The 23638-nt window shown below is 38.3% G+C and overlaps 1 protein-coding gene across 7 annotated transcripts in view; it reads left to right on the plus strand.

The window, feature by feature from the left end:
* Positions 1–23638, plus strand: part of LOC127432330 (peptidyl-glycine alpha-amidating monooxygenase B-like) — a 349064-nt gene that overhangs the window by 213420 nt on the left and 112006 nt on the right. For all 7 annotated transcript variants that reach the window (XM_051683244.1, XM_051683248.1, XM_051683251.1 and 4 more), the window contains one exon: positions 10060–10116. In XM_051683244.1, the coding sequence (XP_051539204.1) occupies positions 10060–10116 (57 nt within the window). The remainder of the gene's footprint in view (positions 1–10059; positions 10117–23638) is intronic.

Consider the following 23638-nt stretch of genomic DNA (forward strand, 5'->3'; position numbering starts at 1 on the left):
GACTAAATCTGAAAAATACGACATTATTTTAGTTATTTAGAAACATTTTGATAATTAAAATATTATTTTAATGATTTTAAAATGTATACTTTTATATATTATATTATATTTGATTGTCATTCATATGTTTTTGAAGCCTGAAAAGGAAATTATATACCCTTATTTTATTATCACCCAAGCTAAATTTCTATATGTGACTTTGTTGTGTGGATGAAGCACGTCACGCCTCCCTCGGGCTCTCCAACTCCCTCAGTGTTCCACTCCGCTTCCCCTGACTTCTAATTCACCACACCTGCACACAATCAGCTCACTCATCAAGGACTGCTTAAATATGTCACTTTCACTTCAGTTCACTGTCAAGTCTCACTATTGTTTGACTGCACTGCTCCCATGCAGTGTTTTTGTTCCTTCTTCCAAATTAATCAAAACCTTATTGTATGTTATATTGTTACCAGTTTCTCTGCCTGATACTTCCTCCGAAGTATTGTGGACTATATTTACCTGGATACTCACCTTTGTTGTCCCCTCGTTACCCAGAGAAGTCTACTTATCGTAACTTACCTGCTTACCTACCTGTGTATATCCTCCAGTGTACCGATTGCCTGTGTCATTCCATCTGTGTCTTCATCTCACCGTGTACACCCCGTATAATCTGTGCCTTTTCATTAAACACTCTCGCACCTGGTTTCACAACAAAGCTTATGTGGATTGAGTCCGTAACCACACACATAGTGTTTGTATGACAATCATCATTTTCGTGAAAGAACAGACAATTAATCGTCATAATCGCAATTACTTGTTTGACAATTAATCGGCAGCCAAATTTCATTATCGTGACAGCCCTAATTTTCATTATAGTTCCAACCTTGTGTTTTTTTTTTTTTAATGTGTATTATCAAGACAAAAATTATCGTTAAAAATGTATGACATTTCAAACAGTGACAACAGCTTGCATCATTATTTAAAATGCAATTTCATGACATATAAATTGATAGAATGTCAAATTTTTACATTTTTAAAAAGCTAAAATTGGATTAAAATGATAAGGCAAAATATAACAATAAAATGTACATTATACTGTATTGTGTGAAGTCATATATATGAAGATGCCTCCTTTCTCGGTTTGCTTAATATCTTTATTGGTTGCATTACACTTACATGTCATCAAAAGTCTGGCGTAGTTGAAACAAAAATGTTTTAGCCAATGGCGATTCTTCAATATGACCGTAGAGGGTTGAGGAAACATACATAACCTTACTATACCAAAGACAGTAGCCTCTTTCACACATACAGCCTTTTCCAGAAAATTTACTGAATTGTTCAGGTTAGAGGTCATGTGTGAACATGACCTTTTTTTTTTTTTTTTTTTTTTGTGTAATTAACATTTTTATTGATTCATATGCATATGACAGTGGAAAAAACTCAACACATATATAAAGAATCAACATTTTACATTTAAACCCTACTAATACAATCCCACCCTGAACCCTAACGAACACCCCTGTGGTCCCATATAACACACACACAATCCAATTTTTTTTTTATAAATAAATATATATATATATATATATATATATATATATATATATATATACACACACACACACACACATAAATAAATAAAATAATAATAAACATACATGATTAAACTAAACTTCACTCTCCACATCCCCTCCTCGAGAGTCCCCCCAAAAAAACTAAATATTTGCCCCATTTTTTGGCAAATAAGTCCCTAAACCCCAACCTTCTACTTACCGCCTCTTCAAATGCAGCTACCCTCCCCATTTCCACACACCACTCCAAAAAAGAGGGTGCTCCACTTGACTTCCAACCCTTTAAAATTACTTGCCTGCCGATCATGAGAGTGGTCATAACCCAATTTTTTATATGATTATCCCCTAAATGCATGACTGCCCCATCACCTAAAATACAGAGTCTGGGACAAAGCAAAACCTGAGTGTTCAAAACGTCACACAAATACCTCTGAACCCTCAACCAAAACTCCTGGATCTTAACACACCCCCAAAAGACATGGGTAGTGTCTCCAACTTCTGACTGGCATCGCCAGCAAGTGGGTGTGTCTTTAAGACCAAGCCTATATAATCTAGAGGGGGTCCAATAAAATCTATGTAAAATCTTAAATTGCATAAGGCAAACCCTTGCATCTCTAGATACAGACTTGACATTTTTAAGAATCTTAGTCCACACTCCATCCTCCAATACCAAATTCAAATCTTTTTCCCATACTCTCTTGAGAGAAGTCAAGGCTCCATCCTCCAGACTCTGAATTAGTAGGGAGTAATACACTGATGCTTCATGGCCTTTTCCAAAAGCAGCAATCACCTCTCCCAAAGCACCTGCCGCTTTAGGGGGGTGTGTGCCACTCCCAAAAATAGTGCAGAGTAGGTGGCGAAGCTGTAAATACTTATAAAACTGAGATCTGGGAATCCAAAATTGTGTTGAACCAAATTTTTAAAAGGTCTCAATACTCCACCCTCATATAGGTCACCAAGTGCATTAACCCCCCTCACAATCCAATCTGACCAACAAAAAGGGGACTAATTAATACATAGTTTAGGGTCCAGCCATATGCTCGAGGCTGCGTTTAAATAAATATCCGAATTAAACACTCTGGACACTTGTCCATATCGAGTGCAAATGCAAAATAACGGGGTGTGACTTAACCTCTCCAGCTAGTTTGATCGAAAGGCTTTGCAGTGGCAAGATAGGGGCAAGAACTTCCTTTTCAATACAAAACCAGGGAGGGGCTTTCTCAGGTGGAAGCAACCAATGAGCCAAATGTTTAAGACTGAACGCATAATAATAAAACAAAATCTTGGGTAGGCCTAGCCCACCTTTGTCAATTGGCCTATGTAACTTATTGAAATTTAACGTGGGGCGCTTACCATTCCAAATAAAGGACTTCGCTATGCTATCAAATTGCTTGAAATAAGAGAGGGGGACATCTACAGGGAGAGACTGAAGCAGGTAGTTGAATTTTGGAATACAATTTATTTTAATAACATTAACCTTCCCAATCATAGATAAATGTAATGAAGCCCACCTGCCCACATCGCTCGAAAACCTTTTTATTAAAGGGTCAAAATTAACTCTAACTAAATCAGACAAATTTGCTGGGAATAAAATCCCCAAATACTTAATGCCCTGTTTGGGCCACTGGAAGGCGCCCGGCTGGAAAGCCGTTTCTGGGCAGTATGCTGTCAGCGCATAAAAAGGAATTAATAATTCTGTGGAGGCAAGGCATAGCTCTAGTAGGTTCAGAGACAAATAATAAAATATCATCTGCATAAAGCAGAAGCTTATGCGCCACACCTCCCGCTGTCACCCCTGGAAAATCATCCTCCTTTCTTATCGCGGCTGCTAATGGTTCCAGGGCAAGACAGAACAATAATGTGGAAAGTGGGCAACCCTGTTGAGTGCCCCTATTCAGAGTAAAATAATCTGAAATTAATCCATTTGTTTGTACCACTGCTACAGGGTGTTTATAAAGTAACTTAATCCAACCCATACATTTCCAAAATCTTAAAAAGATAATCCCATTCTACCATATCAAATGCCTTTTCGGCATCAAGTGAGATGGCAGCGACTGGAGATTGTTCATTCGCCACTGACCACATGATATTGATGAGATGCCTGATGTTATCAGAAGAGCTGCGGCCCCGAATAAACCCCACCTGATCTATATGTATAAGAGATGTCATAACTTTACTTAATCGGTTAGCCAAAATTTTTGACAATATTTTTACATCTAGTTGGATCAGAGAGATTGGACGGTAACTTTTACACTCCCTTGGATCTTTGTCCTTTTTAAGAATCAGACTGATCCGGGCTTGTGTCATGGTTTGAGGAAGTTTTCCCTTCTTTAATGATTCAGTATAAACTTCTAACAAAAGTGGAGCCAATTCTGTAGCATAGGATCTAAAAAATTCTGCGGCAAAACCATCTGGCCCCGGAGCCTTGCCAGTAGGGAGGGACTTAATTACCTCATCAAGCTCCTCCAAGGTTATCTCAGAATCAAGAGAGTTTTTTTGCTCAGTCGTCAGTTTAGGAAGATCTAATGGTTCCACAGAGTTTCTAATATCTTCATCAGTAGACGAAGGCGTGGAACTATAAAGATCAATATAGAATTCTTTAAAGGCATTATTAATATCAATGGCTGAGGTAAAAATTTCACCACCAGCAGATTTCACTGAGGGAATAGTAGAAAAAGACTCTCTCTGCTTTATATATCTAGCCAAAAGCTTCCCTGCTTTGTCACCCGACTCAAAGTATGACTGTCTTGCCCTGAATAACCAAAACTCCACTTTCCGCGACAAAATAGTATTATATCTATATTTCAATCGGGTCAATTCTCTGAGGCCATCAGCTGACATACGGCACTTCAGCTCTTCCTCTGCACTTTTAATATTTCCTTCCAACTCCACAAGTTCTCGTGCTTTGGATTTTTTGATGAATGAGGCATACTGTATGATCCGGCCCCTAAGAACCGCTTTAAGTGCCTCCCAAGCCACGCCCACAGAGGATACTGAGGACCAGATGGTCTCCATATAAACATCGATTTCAGTCTTTAACATTTGTTGGAAATCAGGATTTTGCAGAAGGGACACATTAAAGTGCCAACTATATGATTTCTTTTTCTCTATATGTGGCATCACCTCTAAACTCACCAGGGCGTGATCTGAGACTAAAATGTTTCCAATTGAGCAATCAACAACAGATGAAATTAGGGATTTGGATATAAAAAAAAAAAATCTATTCTAGAATAAATCTTATGGACTGATGAAAAAAATGTATAGTCCCTACCAGATGGGTTCAAAAGTCTCCAAATATCCGAAAGACCAAGATTTTTACACATCCTGTGAAGCATCAGTGTTGCTCTAGGGGGTTTACACACTTTTGCTTCACTATGATCAAGGACTGAATCCATCAAAAGATTAAAGTCTCCTCCCAATATTATATCATGAGGGGTGCCAGCGGCTTGCAACATCCCTTCAAGATCTATAAAAAAGCCCTGATCATCATCGTTAGGTGTGTAAATAATAACCAAAATCAGACTTTGCCCTTGAATTTCAGCAAAAACAATAATTACTCTTCCTAATTTATCTTTAGTCTGTTTGAGACATTTAAATTATAGATGTTTATTTACCAATATATTGACTGCCTTGCTCTTACTTGAGCCAGCACTAAAGAAAACATGTTCACCCCATATCTTCCCAAATTTTTCAGCTTCCTGTGGGGAGAGATGTGGTTCTTGAAGAAACACTATATCATATTTCTTACGTTTAAGAAAAGAAATAACCTTCCTTCTTTTAATGGGGTGCCCCAACCCATTCAAATTCCTTGTGGAGAGAGATAGTACACTCATATTAACAACTGATATATTGATATAATAAAAAAAAAAACAATTGTGTGTGAAAAACAAAATTATACAGACCACATTCTCCATTAGTGAAACAATCAACCCCCGAACATCCCCCGGAACAAAACAAACAGAAAAAAGAAAAACGTGCGTGAATGTTAACCCCACGCACGAAAGCGCCAACCGGTGTCAATCCTTCTAAACTCAAAAGGTCCATGAACGCCCACGAGCCCCCACGACAACTTTGCCATCGGAATGCTCAATTTTGCCTCACAAATTTGTGAGGCAAATTTACATAACAGAAAATACTTTGTGAAATAAATCCAGTCAATAGGAAGAATGAACACAAAGAATGTGTAGATTCATTCACAGAACCGTCTCAAGGATGTGATCTTCCACAAAACAAATTCCAGCCAATATAAAACAGTTCAGATTCCTCAGACAGACAAACGAATGTTCAGTGAGGCGGCTGTTATGAGTTCAGCAGATGACATAATCATTCCAGTGTCCCGTAAAAAAAAACTCAACAAAACAAGCTACAGCCAGCAGGAGGAATAAGCACAAAGAATGAACAGATTAATCCACAGCTGTTCCAAAGGAGTGTTATTCAACAGAACAAGCTCCAGCCGCTCGGTGGAACCAATACAAAAAGAAACAAAACCGGCATCCCGGTTCCCCGGATGATCGAGTCAATTCACTCTGAGGCAGCATAAAAGTATATACCATGACTTACACAATCCGTCAGCTTTATAAAAGACATCCTTTGTGTGAGCATGTAGATATTTTGCGGTCATCCGTAGTGTCCACTCTCAATCTGTCCGGGAACTTCAATGCAAAAGTTTCTTTAAGGAAAAGTGTTATTCACAAAACAAGCTCCAGCCGCTCGGCGGAGCCAACGCAAAAAACCTAAAATGTCCCCCAGCTTCCTCAAGAGTAAGTACAGCGAGTCAGACCCACTCACATGAGAAACATCCAATGGTTTACTCAGACATTGATTCTATAAAAGATATTGCCTAATTTGGACATGTGAATACTTTGAGACCAACCTTCATTTCTATTCTCAGTTTGGCCGGAAACGTCAGAACGAACGAGATCTTTTTCTGATGTAAGAGTTTCTTACATTCCTTGAACCGATCGCGTTTCTCTCTTGTCGAACTCGCAAAGTCCGGGAACAAGAAAACATTATGGTTCTTCCAAGAAAGCTTCCCTTTGCTCCTCGCCTGGCGCAACACAAGATCTTATTGGATGATCTCAGAAATCTGGCCAGAATCGATCGTGGCCTGTCTCTCTCAGCAAATCTGTGAGCTGGGACTCTGTGAGCTCGCTCGATTTCCATCTTGTGGCCTGTTATGTCGAGCAGACTCGGGAAAAACTCGTCTAGGAATTTCACCATATCTCTGCCCTCCTCATGCGCAGAAATTCCAACAATTTGAATGTTATTCCTGTGGCTTCTATTCTCAAGATCTTCAAGCTTTTCAAGGAGATGTTCCAAATCAACTTGGTCACGGGTGGATTAGCGGTTAATTCCCTCCCCGAAGATTCCAGAAAATCGATTCGTTTTTCAACATCAGTCACTCTTGTACCTAACTCAGAGAATTTTATTTCCATCGCTGTAATTGATCGACGTATTACAGTGAGATCCTCCAAGTCAGCAAGAATCTTCGTCAGCATCACCGTCATGTTGGACGCTGGATTCCTTCTCCCGCCGCGCCATCCAAATCGAGTCCCTGGTCTGTAGGCCTGTCAGGGCTTTCATCCTGAACACGTAAGTGTCTTTTAATATCTCCAGAGCCCGAGGATTTTGACTTCTTTGCCATGTTTTGCAACAAAGGGCAAATGTGTAACTGGGTGTATCAAATTTCACCAGATTATAACATGAGAATAATCGAAAATTCAGCAAAGTGCGCAGAGCTCGTCGCTCACACGTCTGCTCCTTGCATGGCGTCACCGACTTCTCGAGCATGACCTTTTTGAAAATATTGGTACATTTTGTTCTGGCAATTTCCCTTAGTGAGAAGTTGTATCTATACCTATATATTTCCATGTTGATGGTATGTGTGAACAGCACATGTGGTACATTTACTAGTAAAGGCAACCCAAATATTTTCCTGTAATTTACCTGGTTGCATGTGTGAACGGGACTAATATTACAAGCAATCAAAAGGATATGACTTAAGGCCAAAGTATACTTGGGCTGTCCGCGTTGCAGATTGCTACCCACACAGTGTGCGTGACACAAATTTAGTCACGATGTGGGTAATAATGAATGAATTTACATTTTTGGGTGAACTAACCGTTTAAAGGAATATTCCAGGTTCAATACAAGTTAAGCTCAATCGACAGCATTTGTGGCAGAATATTGATTACCACAAGAATGAATTTTGACTTGTCCCTCCTTTTCTTTAAAAAAGCAAAAATCTGAGTAACAGTGAGGCACTTACAACAAAAGTGAATGGGGGCCAATTTGTGAATGTTAAAATACTCTCTTTTTCAAAAATATAGCCACAAGACATAATATGTGTGCAAACATGATTTTAGTGTGATAACATTACATACTAACATATTCTGTTTAAAGTTATTGCCAATTTTACAACTTCATTGCCATAACGTTGAATATGACAATATAAACAACTTTACAGCACAAATAATTCATAAGATTTAACAGAAGAATTAATGTAAGCACTTTTATAAAATTATAAGCTTAACATTTCTGCCTTTAAATCTTCCAAAAATTGGCCACATTCACTTCCATTGTAAGTGCTTCACTGCAACCTCAAATATTGTGTATTTATTTAAGAAAAGGAGGGACAAGTCAAAATTAATTTTTGTGGTAATCAACATTATGCCACACAAATGCTTAACTTGCATTGAGCCTGGAATATTTAAGTCTCCAGTGAAGTCTCCAGTGCTCTCTGTCTCCCTGAGTCAACTGGCTGTGCTGAGTTCCTGGTCTGGATACTCCAGTTCAGACAAAACTGTTTCTCCTATTCTACTTGGAAATCTTCCGACATCTTTCTATAAAATGTTTCTTCCTCTTCTTTTTTGGGTTGTTGGTGGATATCGCTCTTTGAAATTTTAATACCTGCTTCGGTTTGTGTACAGCATTCCCTTCCTCTGTTGTAAACAGAGTGGCACTTCCGGTTGCATCGTGCACGTGTTCTCGCATAAACATGCCAACATGCTTACGTCAAATGAGAGGCCATGGAAACTCGGACCTCTCATGAACACGCATAGGAGAGCTGGCTAGAAGTGAACATTTATAGTGAAAGATATTGTATTTGTAAATATTGATTTGTTTCTCACCCAAAGGGATGGAAATCACTGTAGTCATTAAAAATAACCATTACTTTTATGCTGACTTTGTGCTTTTTGGAGCTTCAAAGTTTTGGTCACAATTCACCTGCGTTGCATTGGACCTACTGAGCTGAGATATTCTTCAAAAAATCTTCATTTGTGTTCTGCAGAAGAAAGTAAGTCATACACATCTGGGATGTCATGAGGATGAGTAAATGATGAGAGAATTTCCATTTTCATGTGAACTATTCCATCTGCTTAACTGTTTGATATTTATAGTTCATGGTGCTGCTGGGCTTGAGTAAACAGAATTATATACTGTATACAGATGCAATGTGTTGGATGTATGCTATGTGTAAACACTGAAGTACAGTTTTTGTTGTTGTGCAGCTGGTTCATTCTATTCCGATTGATTTTTAAATATACAGCTCTGGAAAAAAATTAAGAGACCACTGCAGATCACCTGGTGATTATTGATGCTTAACACCTGTGACGGAGACGGGCTTGAAAAGGCCGCGAGAACACCAGAGAGACAGACCAGTGACGTTGTGTGTGTGACCACTGAGAAGTGTATCGTTTATGTTATTTGTGAAGCTGAAGAGTTAGTGCTGTGTTTGTTAGACTGAAAAACCCAAAGACTGTTTGTGAAACTGAAATGCCATTAAAGGTTGACTTCCTTCCTTATTGCTGGAAACTTTACAGTTCCCCAACTCTGAGGATTGTTTTTTCCAGCAGGACAATGCTCCATGCCACACAGCCAGGTCAATCAAGGTGTGGATGGAGGAGCACCAGATCAAGACCCTGTCATAGCCAGCCCAATCTCCAGACCTGAACCCCATTGAAAACCTCTGGAATGTGATCAAGAGGAAGATGGATGGTCACAAGCCATCAAACAAAGCCAAGCTGCTTGAATTTTTAGCTCCAGGAGTGGCATAAAGTCACCCAACCGCAATGTGAAAGACTGGTGGAGAGCATGCAAAGACGCATGAAAGCTGTGATTGGAAATCAGGGTTATTCCACCAAATATTGATTTCTGAGCTCTTCCTAAGTTAAAACATTAGTATTGTGTTGTTTAAAAATGAATATGAACTTGTTTTCTTTGCATTATTCAAGGTCTGAAAACATGGCATCTTTTTAGTTATTTTGACCAGTTGTCATTTTCTGCAAATGAGTGCTCTAAATGACAATATTTTTATTTGGAATTTGGGAGAAATGTTGTCAGTAATTTATAGAATAAAACAAAAATGTTCATTTTACTCAAACACATACCTATAAATAGTAAATCCAGAGAAACGAATAATACTGATAATGATTTTGCAATAATACTAATAATTTTGCAGTGGACAATGAATTTCATTTGATTGTGTCTTCGTTTTATTCTACAGATGTTGTGAAAGATTTGGAGCTGCAGCAGCCTAAGAGAAACGAGGTTCTGGACCAGGGTAAGATTTTTTTTTAAATAATGTAAATATTACAGAACTGATTGAGACTGAGAGAAAGTTCTGAAACACATCATCACACACACATCTGACAGAAGTAGTGGCTGAATGAAACATGTTCTTGCTAAGCGTGATGGATTTGTAGTACAAATACAAAACTGTTGCACTGCAGGAAAAGATATTGCCATAAAATGACAAATGTGCTGACGTATAAGGAGTTTTAAGGAATCGTCTTGTCATACGGTAAAGGGTTGATGTGTGAAACTTGGTGCCATGGTTACCGCTCACAACTTTCATCTGGATCCTGAAACCTTGAGAACTGAAATTCTCTTTAGAAAATAATTATCAAAGCTAGAACATTAATAAACATGTTTGTAGTAACCATTAAACCTGACCAATTTATCGAGTGGTTTTGCTAAGGCAATAGTGGTGGTGATTTTCATTAAATTCAGTGACTCGATTCTTTTGAGTCCATTCAGCAAAAAGATTGGTTCATTGATTGGTTCATTGACCATTTCTTCAAGTTATGCCTTTGTGTCTGTAGATGCCACCAAATGATTATAAATTAAGTAATTGCATTGAATCAAAAGCAGCCATTCACCACCAGAACAGGTCTAATTATCCTTTATTAAAATGTGCATGTCTACAATTTTACTAAGAGACTTCAGCACTGCAGAGTGTATAAGCATCATAAGCATTTTCCCACAAATGACAACAAAGCACATCTATCATAATCTTTTTTTTATTTTATTTTTTATTTTTTATTAAGTCATACAATAACAATGAAATGCAAAACATATATATATATATATATATAAAAATAAAATCAACATTTAAACCCCCCAACCCCGCCCCCCCAAAAAACAACCCTGTGGTCAAACATAAGTAAATATATAGAAATAAAAATCAAACAGACACACATATACACACACACATATACATATATTATATATCTATATATATATATATATATATATATATAATTTTTTTTTATGTATATATATATATATATATATATATATATATATATATATATATATATATATATATATATATACATAAAAAAAATTATATATATATATATATACAAACATACATACATACACATATATATATACACATACACATACATACATACACACATAATAATCATACTAACTATATTACACTACTCTCTCCACACCCCACCCGAGAGCCCTCCAAAAACTCCAAATACCTGCCCCATTTCCGCATAAACATATCCAAGCCACCCCGTCTTCCTGATGACACCTCCTCATAAGCTGCCACCCTCCCCACCTCCGTGCACCACTCCGGATATGGGGGCGCACCAGCTGACCTCCAACCCCTCAAAATAACCTGCCTGGCTATCATCACACTGGTCAGAACCCAGTTCTCTATATGGCCATCCCCCACATCGATGACCGCCCCATCACCCAGAACACAAAGTCTGGGGCAAAAAGAAACCCAAGTGCCCACCACGTCACACACAAAATTCTGAATACTCTCTTGAGCAGAGTTAAGGCTCCGTCCCCCAGACTCTGAATTAACAGGGAGTAGTATACTGATGCCTCATGACCTTTTCCAAAAGCCGCAATCACCTCTCCCAATGCATCTGCCTCCTTAGGGGGGTGTGTGCTACTCCCAAAAATAGTACAAAGCAGGTGGCGCAGTTGTAAATACCTATAAAACTGAGGTCTGGGGATCCCAAAATGTTGGACCAAGTTTTCAAACGATCTCAACACACCACTCTCATATAGGTCACAGAGTGTAGCAACCCCCCTCACAATCCATTCCGGCCAGCAGAAAGGGGACTTGCCAATACACAATCTTGGGTTCTGCCATATGCTCGAGGCAACATTTAAATAAGTGTCCGATTTAAACAATCTGGACACTTTAGTCCATACCGAGTGTAAATGCGAAATAACGGGGTGTAACTTAACTTTTCCGATTCGTTTTATAGAGAGGCTTTGTAATGGTGAAATAGGGGCAAGAACTGCCTGTTCAATAACAAACCAGGGAGGGGCTCTCTCAGGTGGAAGCGACCAGTGAGCCAAATGTCTGAGACTGAACGCATAGTAATAAAACAAAATCTTGGGTAGGCCTAGCCCACCTTTGTCAATCGGCCTATGTAACTTATTAAAATGTAATCTGGGACGTTTACCATTCCAAATGAAGGACTTGGCTTTGCTATCAAATTGCTTGAAATAAGAGAGGGGGGACATCTACAGGGAGAGACTGTAGCAGGTAGTTGAAATTTTGGAATACAATTCATTTAATAACATTAACCTTCCCAATCATCGATAAATGTAATGAAGCCCACCTGTCCACATCATTCGAAAACCTTTTTATTAAGGGATCAAAAAAAACCCTGCCGAGTGCCCCTATTCAGAGTAAAATAATATTAAATTAATCCATTTGTTTGTACCGCTGCTACAGGGTGTTTATAAAGTAACTTAATCCAACCAATAAATGTACTCCCGAACCCATACATTTCCAAAATCTTAAAAAGATAATCCCATTCTACCATATCAAACGCCTTTTCGGCATCAAGTGAGATGGCAGCGACCGGAGACTGATCATTCGCAGACGCCTGATGTTATCAGAAGAGCTGCGGAATAAACCCCATCTGATCTATATGTATAAGAGATGTCATAACCTTACTTAAATGGTTAGCCAAAATATTTGACAAAATTTGTACATCTAGTTGGGTCAAGGAGATTGGACGGTAACTTTTACACTCGCTTGGATCTTTGTCCGTTTTAAGAATCAGACTGATCCGGGCTTGTGTCATGGTTGGCGGAAGCTTTCCATTCTTTAATGATTCAATATAAACTTCTAACAAAAGTGGAGCCAGTTCTGTAGCATAGGATCTAAAAAATTCTGTGGCAGAACCATCTGGCCCGGAGCCTTGCCAGTAGGTAGGGACTTAATTACCTCGTCAATCTCCTCCAAGGTTATCTCAGAATCAAGAGAATTTTTTTGCTCAGTCTTCAGTTTAGGAAGATCTAATGGTTCCACAAAGTTTCTAATATCTTCATCAGTAGACAAAGACGTGGAACTATAAAGATCCGCTTTCTGCGACAAAATAGTATTATATCTATATTTCAATCGTGTCAATTCTCTGAGGCCATCAGATGACATACGGGGCTTCAGCTCTGCCTCTGCACTTTTAATATTTCCTTCCAACTCCACGAGTTCTCGTGCTTTGGATTTTTTGGTGAATGACGCATATTGTATGATCCGACCCCTAAGAACCACCTTAAGTGCCTCCCAAGCCATGCCCACAGAAGATACCGAAGACCTGTTGGTCTCCATATTGATTTCAGCCTTTAACATTTGTGGAAATCAGAATTTTGCAAAAGGGCTACATTAAGGCGCCAACTATATGATTTATTTTTCTCTGTATATGGCAACACCTCTAAACTCACCAGGGTGTGATCTGAGACTAAAATGTTTCCAATTGAGCAATCAACAACAGATGAAATGAAGGATTTTGATATAAAAAAAAAAAAAAAATCTATTCTAGAATAAATGTTATAGACTGATGAAAAAAATGTATAGTCTCTACCAGATGGGTTCAAAAGTCTCCAAATATCTGTAAGACCAAGATTTTTACACATCCTGTGAAGCATCAATGTTGCTCTAGGGGGCTTGCACACTTTTGCTTCACTATGATCAAGGACTGAATCCATCAAAAGATTAAAGTCTCCTCCCAAAATTATATCATGAGGGGTGCCAGCGGCTTGCAACATCCCTTCAAGATCTATAAAAAAGCCCTGATCATCTGTGTTAGGTGCCCCTGAATTTCTGCTAAAACAATAATGACTCTTCCTAATTTATCATTAAACTGTTTGAGAAATTATAATTGTAAATGTTTATTTACCATAAACTCCCTTGCTTTTACTTGAGCCAACACAAAAGAAAACATGTCCACCCCATATCTTCCCAAATTTTTCAGCTTCCTGCGGGGAAAGATGCGTTTCTTGAAGAAACACTATATCGTATTTCTTATGTTGAAGAAAAGAAATAACCTCCCTTCTTTTTATGGGGTGCCCCAACCCATTCACGTTCCATATGGAGAGAGAGTACACTTGACATTTTGATATAATAGAAAAAATTAATTGTGTGTCAAAAACAAAATTATGAAGACCACATTTCAACATTAATGCAACAATAAAACCCTGAACTTCCCCCCGAACAAAACAAACAGAAAAAAAAATGTGCGCATTAACCATGCATGACAGCGCCAACCGGCGTCAATCCCTCTAAACTCAAAGAGTCCATGTACGCTTATGAGAGCCCCCGCAACAACTTTGTAAGGCAAAATTACATAACATCAAATATTTTGTAAAACAAACCCCAGCCAATAGGCAGAATAAACACAAAAAACATGTAGACTCATTCACAGAACTGTCTCAAAGGTGTGTTCCTTCACAAAACAAATTCCAGCCAATATAAAGCCATTCAGTTTCCTTGGACACACAAACGAATCTTCAGTGAGCCATCTGATGAGTGCAGCAGATGACATAATCATTCCAATGACCTACGAAAATACTCCACAAATCATACTTCAGCCAACAGGAGGCACAAGGAACTGACAGATTCATCCATAACTGTCCCGAAGTAATGTTATTTAACAAAACAAGCTCCAACCGCTAGGCGGAACCAGCACAAAAGGAAACGAAACACACATCCCGGTCCTCGGATGGTCAAGAGTAAATTCACTCGGAGGCCGCATAAAAGTATATCCCATGATTTACACAGACCGCCAACTTTATAAAAGACATCCTTTGTGTGGGCATGTAGATATTTTGTGGTCATCTGTTCATTGTGAAAGTTTTCTTCCGTCAATGCAAAAGTTTCTTTAAGGAAAAGTGTTAATCCACAAAACAAAACAAACTCCAACCACTCGGTGGAGCCAATGCAAAAGGAAACAAAAATGGCGCCCAGCTTCCTCCGAAAGCCAGAGTATGTACAGTGAGTCAATCCACTCACAAGAAAAACACCCAATGGTTACTCACCCATTGTTTCAATAAAAGACATTGCCTGATTGGGACATGTAAATACTTTGCTGCCTTTGGTTGCGGGTGGATTAGCAGCTAATTCCCTCTCTGATGACTCCAAATAATCGATTTGTTTTTCAACATCTGTCACTCTTGTGACTAGCTCAGAGACTTTACTTCCATCGCCATAATCGATTGACAAATTGCTAATTTGGTACTAGAGAATCACTTGCAATTATATCAAATACTGCTGAAAGCTATTTGGTTCGTTAAATGAAGCTTAACATTGTCTTTATTTGGGGAGACTTCCAGGTTGAGGATGGATTAAGATGTGTTTCTTGTAGCTCCGCTAACTCTCACTCAAATTTCATTAAAACAAGACAACATAAAGTTCGCTAGTGATCTCGAAGCCTTTATAGTGTTGCATACGTTCAACATCAATTGTAATTTGCTTGTTTAAATGCCGTCGAAGAAACAAGGGAAGAAAGATGTTGCTGAGGGAGAAAGTTCGGCCGAGACCGCGGGCTCGCTGGAAGAGGCCTGCTCAACAGCGAATAACGACCCGGTGCTGCTTGCAATTGAATCTCTCCGAGTGGATTTGGGTAAGGTTAAAACTGATATTACAGAGAGCTTGAAAGGAGAGATGGCGACGCTGGAGAGGAAAATTGATGCGAAGTTTGATGCAATGCAGTTAACTATAAATGACCACCGTACAACTCTCGAACATCTTGAACAGACCGCTACAGCCTCGTCAGATGCTGTTACGAAACTACAAGCTGAAGTTAAAAGTCTGTCTGAGGAGGTGTCAGAATTAACGGAGAAATGCATAGATCTGGAAGGCCGTTCTAAGAGGCAAAATCTAAGAATCGCTGGAGTCCGAGAAGGATTGGAAAGCGGTCAAGGTGCTAGAGAATTTGTAGCTAAGCTGCTTATGGAGGTGCTTGGACTAGATGAGCTTCCTGTTCTGGACTGAGCGCACCGAGCTCTTCGCTCCCGGCCTGAGGACAGTGACCCGCCGCGTCAGTTCATCGCTCGAGTGCACTATGGCTATATCATGGAAAACATCATGCGCAAAATGTCATCACAAAGAAAGCTAACCTTTAACGGTCGCCCCATCCAGATCTTCAGAGACTACCCTTCGGCTGTGGTCAAACGTTGGGCAGCCTTTGCCAGAGTAAGACAGATCCTGCGGGATAAACCCAGTGTGAAGTTTGGCATTCTGCATCCTGCAAAGCTGCGGGTGACGTACAGCGAGGGAGAGAAGTTTTTCACCGATGCGAATGAAGCATGGAAATTTGCAATCGAACAGTTTGGGGCAGAAAAGTAGAGGTTGAACAATAATTCGAGAAGAATGCCTGTTTTGTTGAAGTTTCTTTTATTTAGTGGACTCAGTGCTGGACCTTGTGAAGTCTTTGAAAGGTAATATGCGGAGGTTGGCTTTTCTTTTCTACTTTTTGTCTTTTATTTTACGCTTTTCTTGCCTTCTACTTTGTGATAAGTTGTGCTGTACATTTGTTCCTGTAACAGCTAAACTTGTTCTGTTATCTAATGTTCTGTTGGGAGGGTGGGTCGGTGCTAAAGGTTTCCATGGTAACAACTACCGGTGTGTAGGTAATTGGCTGGAGCAGAGATGTGTTATAATCACTGTTTATGTTTAATAATCTAAATGCAAAGGGGGCTTCATTAAATTTCTCAACTTGGAATGTTAAAAGTCTGAATGAACCAGTTAAGAGGGGGAAAATACTATCTCATTTAAAATCGTTGTCTTCAGATATTATGTTCCTGCAAGAGACTAATTTGAAATGTACTGCCCACGTTAGACTGAGGTGCAAATGGATTGGACAAATATATCATTCAAATTTCTCTGCCAAATCTAGAGGCACAGCTATCCTTATCCGCAAAGGAGTTCCATTTAAAAATAATCTGACTATTTCAGATAAAGAAGGGAGATATGTGATAGTTGTTGGAGAGGTATTTTCTGTGCCATTGACATTAGTCAATGTTTACGGGCCAAACTGTGACAAACCCAAGTTTTTTTTTAAATTGTTCGACCTAATTCCTGATATTTCAGATACAAATCTCATAATTGGGGGTGATTTTAATTGTGTCCTAGACTTGTATCTGGACAAATCCTCCTCCACAAAAATAGTTAGTTCCAATTCCAGTAAATTTTTGAATGCATAAGCAATTCTAATATGTTTGATGTGTGGAGAATTCTTTATATGACTAGGGAATACTCTTTTCATTCTCAAGACCATAATGTCTACACCCGAATAGATTATTTCATTCTGGATGGTAAACTTATGCCCCAGGTCTGTACGGCTAAATATCATAATACTGTCATCTCCGATCACAGTCCAGTGAATTTTTCAAATAGATAATATGGAGAAACCACAAAGAAATTGGAGGCTTAATTCTCATTTACTTACTAATAAAGTCTTTATTAATCACTTAAAACAGGAGATAAAAACCTTTTTCAATTTCAATGACAAACCTGACATGTCTATAGCGGTGCTATGGGACACATTTAAAGCATACATTAGGGGTTGTATTATCTCCTATCAAGCATCTCAAAGAAAAAGAAGTAGGGTTGAATTAGAGGTATTGGAAATTCAAATTCGAGAATTAGATATGGAAAATGCTAAACAGCCATGTATTGTGCACTTAAATACAAACTGAATCAAATTCTCTCTTCTAAAATTTCAAAATCCTTTCAGTATGTAAAGCAAAAATACTTTGAATTCGGTGATAAACCTCAGAAACGTTTAGCTCGACAACTCCGTAAAACAGTGTCTGAACGTACAATATACAAAATTAGATCAGACACAGCAGAAATTCTCACTTCCTCTAGGGATATAAATAGTAGGTTCCAGACATTTTATGAGGCACTATACTCGTCTAAAGGAAGTATAGATCCTTTATCTATGGCTCAGTTTCTAGACCAACAGAATCTTCCCTCATTAAATCAAAAACAAGTTGACGAGTTAGGTGCAGAAATTACTATTAAAGAAATATCAGATACTATAAAATCTCTAAAAGGCTGTAAAACTCCTCGTCCAGATGGATTGTGTAATGAACTCTATAAAGCCTATAACGAACTACTATCACCTTATTTATATAGGGTTTATAAACAGGCATTTATAGATCAGTCCCTGCCGCCCTCCCTAGATGAGGCACTTATTATTGTAGTCCCAAAAAAGGAAGGAACCCAGAGGAACTGGGTTCTTATAGGCCGATCTCACTCCTAAATACAGATCAAAAAATTCTGGCAAAAACTTTGGCACGTAGACTAAATACTGTAATCAGAAACTTGGTGCACCCAGATCAAACCGGCTTCATACCAAAACATAACTCTTCTTCTAATCTTCGGCGTCTTTTCAACATCATGTACTCTTCCAGAGGCCTGGCGCAAGATTTAGCCATTCTGTCATTGGATGCGGAGAAGGCATTCGATCAAATTGAGTGGCCTTACCTGTTTGCGGTACTGAAGAAGTTTAATCTTGGAGAAAATTTCATTTCATGGATTAAATTGTTGTACTCTAGTCTGTGCGCAAGAATTATCACAAATCAAACAATATCCTCTCGTTTTGATTTACATAGAGGTACAAGACAGGGTTGCTCGCTGTCACCACTTTTGTTTGCTTTAGCGATTGAGCCTTTAGCTGAGGCCATTAGAGCCCATTCTGGTATAAAAGGCTATAAAACCAGAAATACTGATAATAAATTAGCGTTATATGCAGATGATATAATTTTATTTATTTCTGAGCCCAATAGCAGCATTCCAAATATCCTTAATTTGATTAATTTCTATGGTACATTTGCAGGGTATAAAATTAATTGGGACAAGAGTGTGTTGATGCCAGTCACAATCAGAGATTCTTCTTGGCTTCATCACTTGCCCTTTAAGATTGCTTCAGAACAATTCACATACCTAGGAATAAGTTAAGGAAAAGTTTTCCAATTTAGTTAAGGCTAATTTTCAACCCCTGTTGGTTAAACTTAAATCCATGATCAATTTCTGGAGAACGCTTCCTATTTGTCTTCTGGGTAGGGTAAATGCAATTAAGATGATATTTCTCCCACAATTTTTGTACATGGTGCAGAACATTCCCGTATTTCTGCCCAAATCTTTTTTCAAAAAATTGGACTCTATCCTGGTTCCTTTTGTCTGGGACTTTAAAGCCCATAGGATTTCTAAACAGCACCTATGTAAACCCAAAATACAGGGTGGGCTCACCCTACCTAATTTTCTTTTACTACTACCCAATATTACTATTGGGCTGCGAACCTGAGGGCTCTGACTTCATGGATAGATTTCACTATGATAGGGGAGAGTTGGCTGGTGTTGGAACAGGGGGAATGTCTCCTATATTCCATTAAAGCAATACTTTTATCACCTACAGGTATAGCTAGTTCACTTATTCATAATTCTGTTCGTATTTGGAAACAGTTAAAGACACATTTTAAATTCATCCAGATGTCGTTTTTGCTCTCTATCTCAGCTAACCCCACCTTTTGCCCTTCAATGTTAGACAGTGCATTTGAGGTTTGGAAAAATTTGGGTTACGAAATATAGGGGATTTATATGTGAATGGAAAATGTGCTTCCTTTCAACAGCTGTGTGAGAAATATAATATCTCCTCTAATAATTTCTTTAGGTACCTTCAAATTAGAGACTTTGTGAAGTATTTCATTTCTAATTATGTCACTGCTACACCTATGTATCTGGATGCATTTTTGGAAAGACGTCATGGAGATGGTAATACCATCTCCTTTCTATACATGTTTTAGAACAGATGAAAAGTCCTTCTATGGAGAAAATTAAATCTGTCTGGGAAGAGGAACTTGCAGTGGAAATTCCTAGTGAAATATAGGAACGCAGTCTTGAACTTGTCCACAGGTTTTCCATTAATGCAAGACATTGTCTTATTCAGTTTAAAGTGCTTCATAGGCTTCATTATTCCAAATGTAAATTGAATAAAATATTTCCAGAAGTGTCTCCATTATTTGACAAATGTCAATTTTTAGATGCCAGCCTGTCCCATTGCTATGTTATGTGTCCAAAATTACAAAGTTTCTGGAATAAGATTTTCCAGTTTTTTCAGATACATTGGACATACGTTTTGAACCGGATCGTATATTAATTATATTTGGAGTTTCTGAAGAATTTTTGAGACTTACACTGGTACAACAACATTTTGTTTCATATGGGTTAATCTCTGCCAAAAAACTAATTCTTTTGTTTTGGAAGAAAAAGGAAGTTCCAACTCTTAAAATATGGCTGACAGAGTTGACTGGTACACTACATTTAGAAAGAATTAGGTATACCCTAAAAGACAAGATTTTGTTATTTGAAAAAAATTGGTCCCCTTTTATTTCATTTCAGCAAGTTTGTGATTAATGTTTTTTATGCCTTCATTACCTGCTTTTTCCACTGGATAGCACTTTCGGGTGGTGTTAAATGGGTTTTCTGTCTGTAGTAGTAGTAGTTTTTTTTTTCCATGCATATTTGTTAGGATGTAAGTTTTATTTGTTTACATTTAAAAAAAAAAAAAAAAAAAAAAAAAGGTGTAGTTATTCAGTAGATCTTCTGCTGAAATACCAAATAAAAACATTTATTTGTTTGTTTTTGAGTTGCTACAGAATGCAATATACTGGCATGTCTTGAAGTCAATATTAGGTCAGAAATGGCAAGAAGAAACAGCTTTCTCAAGAAACTCGTCAGTCAATCATTGTTTTGAGGAATGAAGGATATACAATGCTTGAAATTGCCAAAAAAAAACTGAAGATTTCATACAAAGGTGTACACTACAGTCTTCAAAGACAAAGGACAACTGGCTCTAACAAGGACAGAAAGAGATGTGGAAGGCCCAGATGTACAACTAAACAAGAGGATAAGTACATCAGAGTCTCTAGATTGAGAAATAGATGCCTCACATGTCCTCAGCTGACAGCTTCATTGAATTCTACCCACTCAACACCAGTTTCATGTACAACAGTAAAGAGAAGACTCAGGGGTGCAGGCCTTATGGGAAGAATTGCAAAGAAAAAGCCACTTTTGAAACAGAAAAACGAAAAGAAAAAGTTAGAGTGGGCAAAGAAACACAGACATTGGCAACAGATAATTGGAAAAGAGTGTTTTGGATCTTAACCCCATTGAGCATTTGTGGGATCAGCTAGACTGTAAGGTGCATGAGAAGTGCCCGACAAGACAGCCACATCTATGGCAAGTGCCACAGGAAGCGTGGGGTGAAATGTAACCTGAGTATCTGGACAAATTGACAGCTAGAATGCCAAGGATCTGCAAAGCTGTCATTGCTGCATGTGGAGGATTTTTTGATGAGAACTCTTTGAAGTAGTTTAAGAAGTTCTGAACAATTTTATCAAATTGTAATAGTGATTTTTCACGTTATTCATGTCCTGACTATACATTGTGATCAGTTGAATGCCACTTTGGTGAATAAAAGTACCAATTTCTTTCCATAAGAGCAAAATCTGTACATTATTCCAAACTTTTGGCCGCCAGTGTAAATGTACCTCTAAACGCCTCCCACAGCGGTATGGCGGATGTCTGAATATTTGCAAACAGTATACTTTTGCATGACTGCTTCAAACTTCTTTTTACCCCTGAAAGAAGAAGAACTTCTACGGCTGTATATTGGCCTTAATGCAGCCTTTGACAGGCCTTAAGGCAGCCACACATACACACTCAGAAGATACAGTCAAACAGACAGTACAGGAGACCACAGTGTTTTGGAGGTTTCGCTTACTGAAAGTGAACTGGAAGTACTGGAGAGAAAGGCAGAGGGCGCTGGTAAGTGTCACTTCTTCTCCATTCTGAACCGTTGTGTTTTTGACAGACCTCCACCTGAAGAGAGCAAGACCTCAGCAATGGTGTGACACCCTCTGCCAAAATCAAGTATTTTTTACCAGCTAGTGAGGTGCTGACTGCCACAGGTCCAAAATCTTTTTCATACAGTAACAGTTATGAAAAAGATTTTGGACCTGTGGCAGTTCGCAGTGGATGGGGCTGCATGTCGTGACGTCGCAAATAGAAACCAAACTATCTAGAGAATGTCCTGCTGCTCATCGAAGCAAGTTAGGACAAAAACTCTAATTAACATAAAAAAGATACTTTTAACACGTGTCGTTTTCTGTCTCTGTTTCTGAGTACTCCGGTTCAAACAAGAATTCTGGGCATAGAAATGCATCTCCTCTTTAACTTCATACTCTTCAGACATGTTTTGTAAGTCCTGTTCTCTGGTTTGTGTGCAGCTGTGTTGTGTTCTGTTATTACTATCGCTGTGGTGATAGATACACAAGACGAGTTTTCGCTTGAACACCCCATCTCGCGAGTGGGGGATGTGTATTCTATTGCTCTCGTGCACCCTCATGAAAGTGCACAGGGGAGCAACAGTCAGTGAGGATGGATATTCACAAAATAATACTTTTGATTTTGGATTGTTTCTCACCAAACCTTATTGCATGCCTTAAGAACAAGGCAAGAGTCGCATACAATAAGTTATTAGACTTCTGAATTATACTTTTGCATTCTTTTGAAGCTTGAAAATGTGGTGACCATAAACTGCCACTGTATGACATCACTGAACATTTTATTTGTTATTTTTTTAATTTCTCCTATTGTGTTTAGAAAAAGAAAGAAAGTCATGTAGGGTTAGAACAACACAGGGAATGGAATCGAATTTTCATCTTTGGGTGAACTTTCCCTTTAAGTAAAATAGGTATAGCATAAAATATGATGCATAACATAAAATAATAATATAAAAGATGACAGCCTCATGGTCTTTTATTGAAATTTTGCATATTATTCAGGGTTACTAGTGCAAGGTGAGAAACAGTGCACTGCAACTCTGTTTGGAGTACTTTGTATTATTTTAGCCTTGCAATAAAAATAGCAGTGAGGTAAAGTATTGCATTTAAATAGTCTTTTTCTGTGATATTTTACTACGTGCTTAGTCCAAACAAATTGCTGAAACTCACTGCCATTTTTAATGCCAGGATAATATAACAGGCACATTAATATACAGTACATATTATATAACGTACACTAAAAAAACACTAGTTTATTATATGAGATATCAGCACATTATTTAAATATTCTAAAAAAGAAAGTATGTGTTTACAGCTTCTATATTCTTTATTTACTGATTATTTGCATTGAATTCAGAGTATTTGTGTTAGACGAGTAAAAGCACAGCACCTGTGTTTGCCAGTTTATTAGCACCACTAAGTTGTGCAGCAACGACTCTGGGGAAAAATGACAAAAAGTTATTATCTCACTGGTCAGTAAGTTTTCATCTCAGTCCGATTTTTTTACTGCTATCTGTAAAGAAACCCCAAAAAACATAGATTGGCGGCAAACGATTTGTCAGACACAGTGTGATTAGGGCCAGAGGAATCCATTGTTCCTATTCAAAAGCTTTATCGAAATAAACATTCACACCAAAAATTCGGTCTTGGTGTGAACAAGTCCTTGAGCCTTATCTTTAGACTTGGATTGG

Source organism: Myxocyprinus asiaticus, chromosome 42, assembly GCF_019703515.2.
Source record: "Myxocyprinus asiaticus isolate MX2 ecotype Aquarium Trade chromosome 42, UBuf_Myxa_2, whole genome shotgun sequence".
NCBI classification, from domain to species: domain Eukaryota; kingdom Metazoa; phylum Chordata; class Actinopteri; order Cypriniformes; family Catostomidae; genus Myxocyprinus; species Myxocyprinus asiaticus.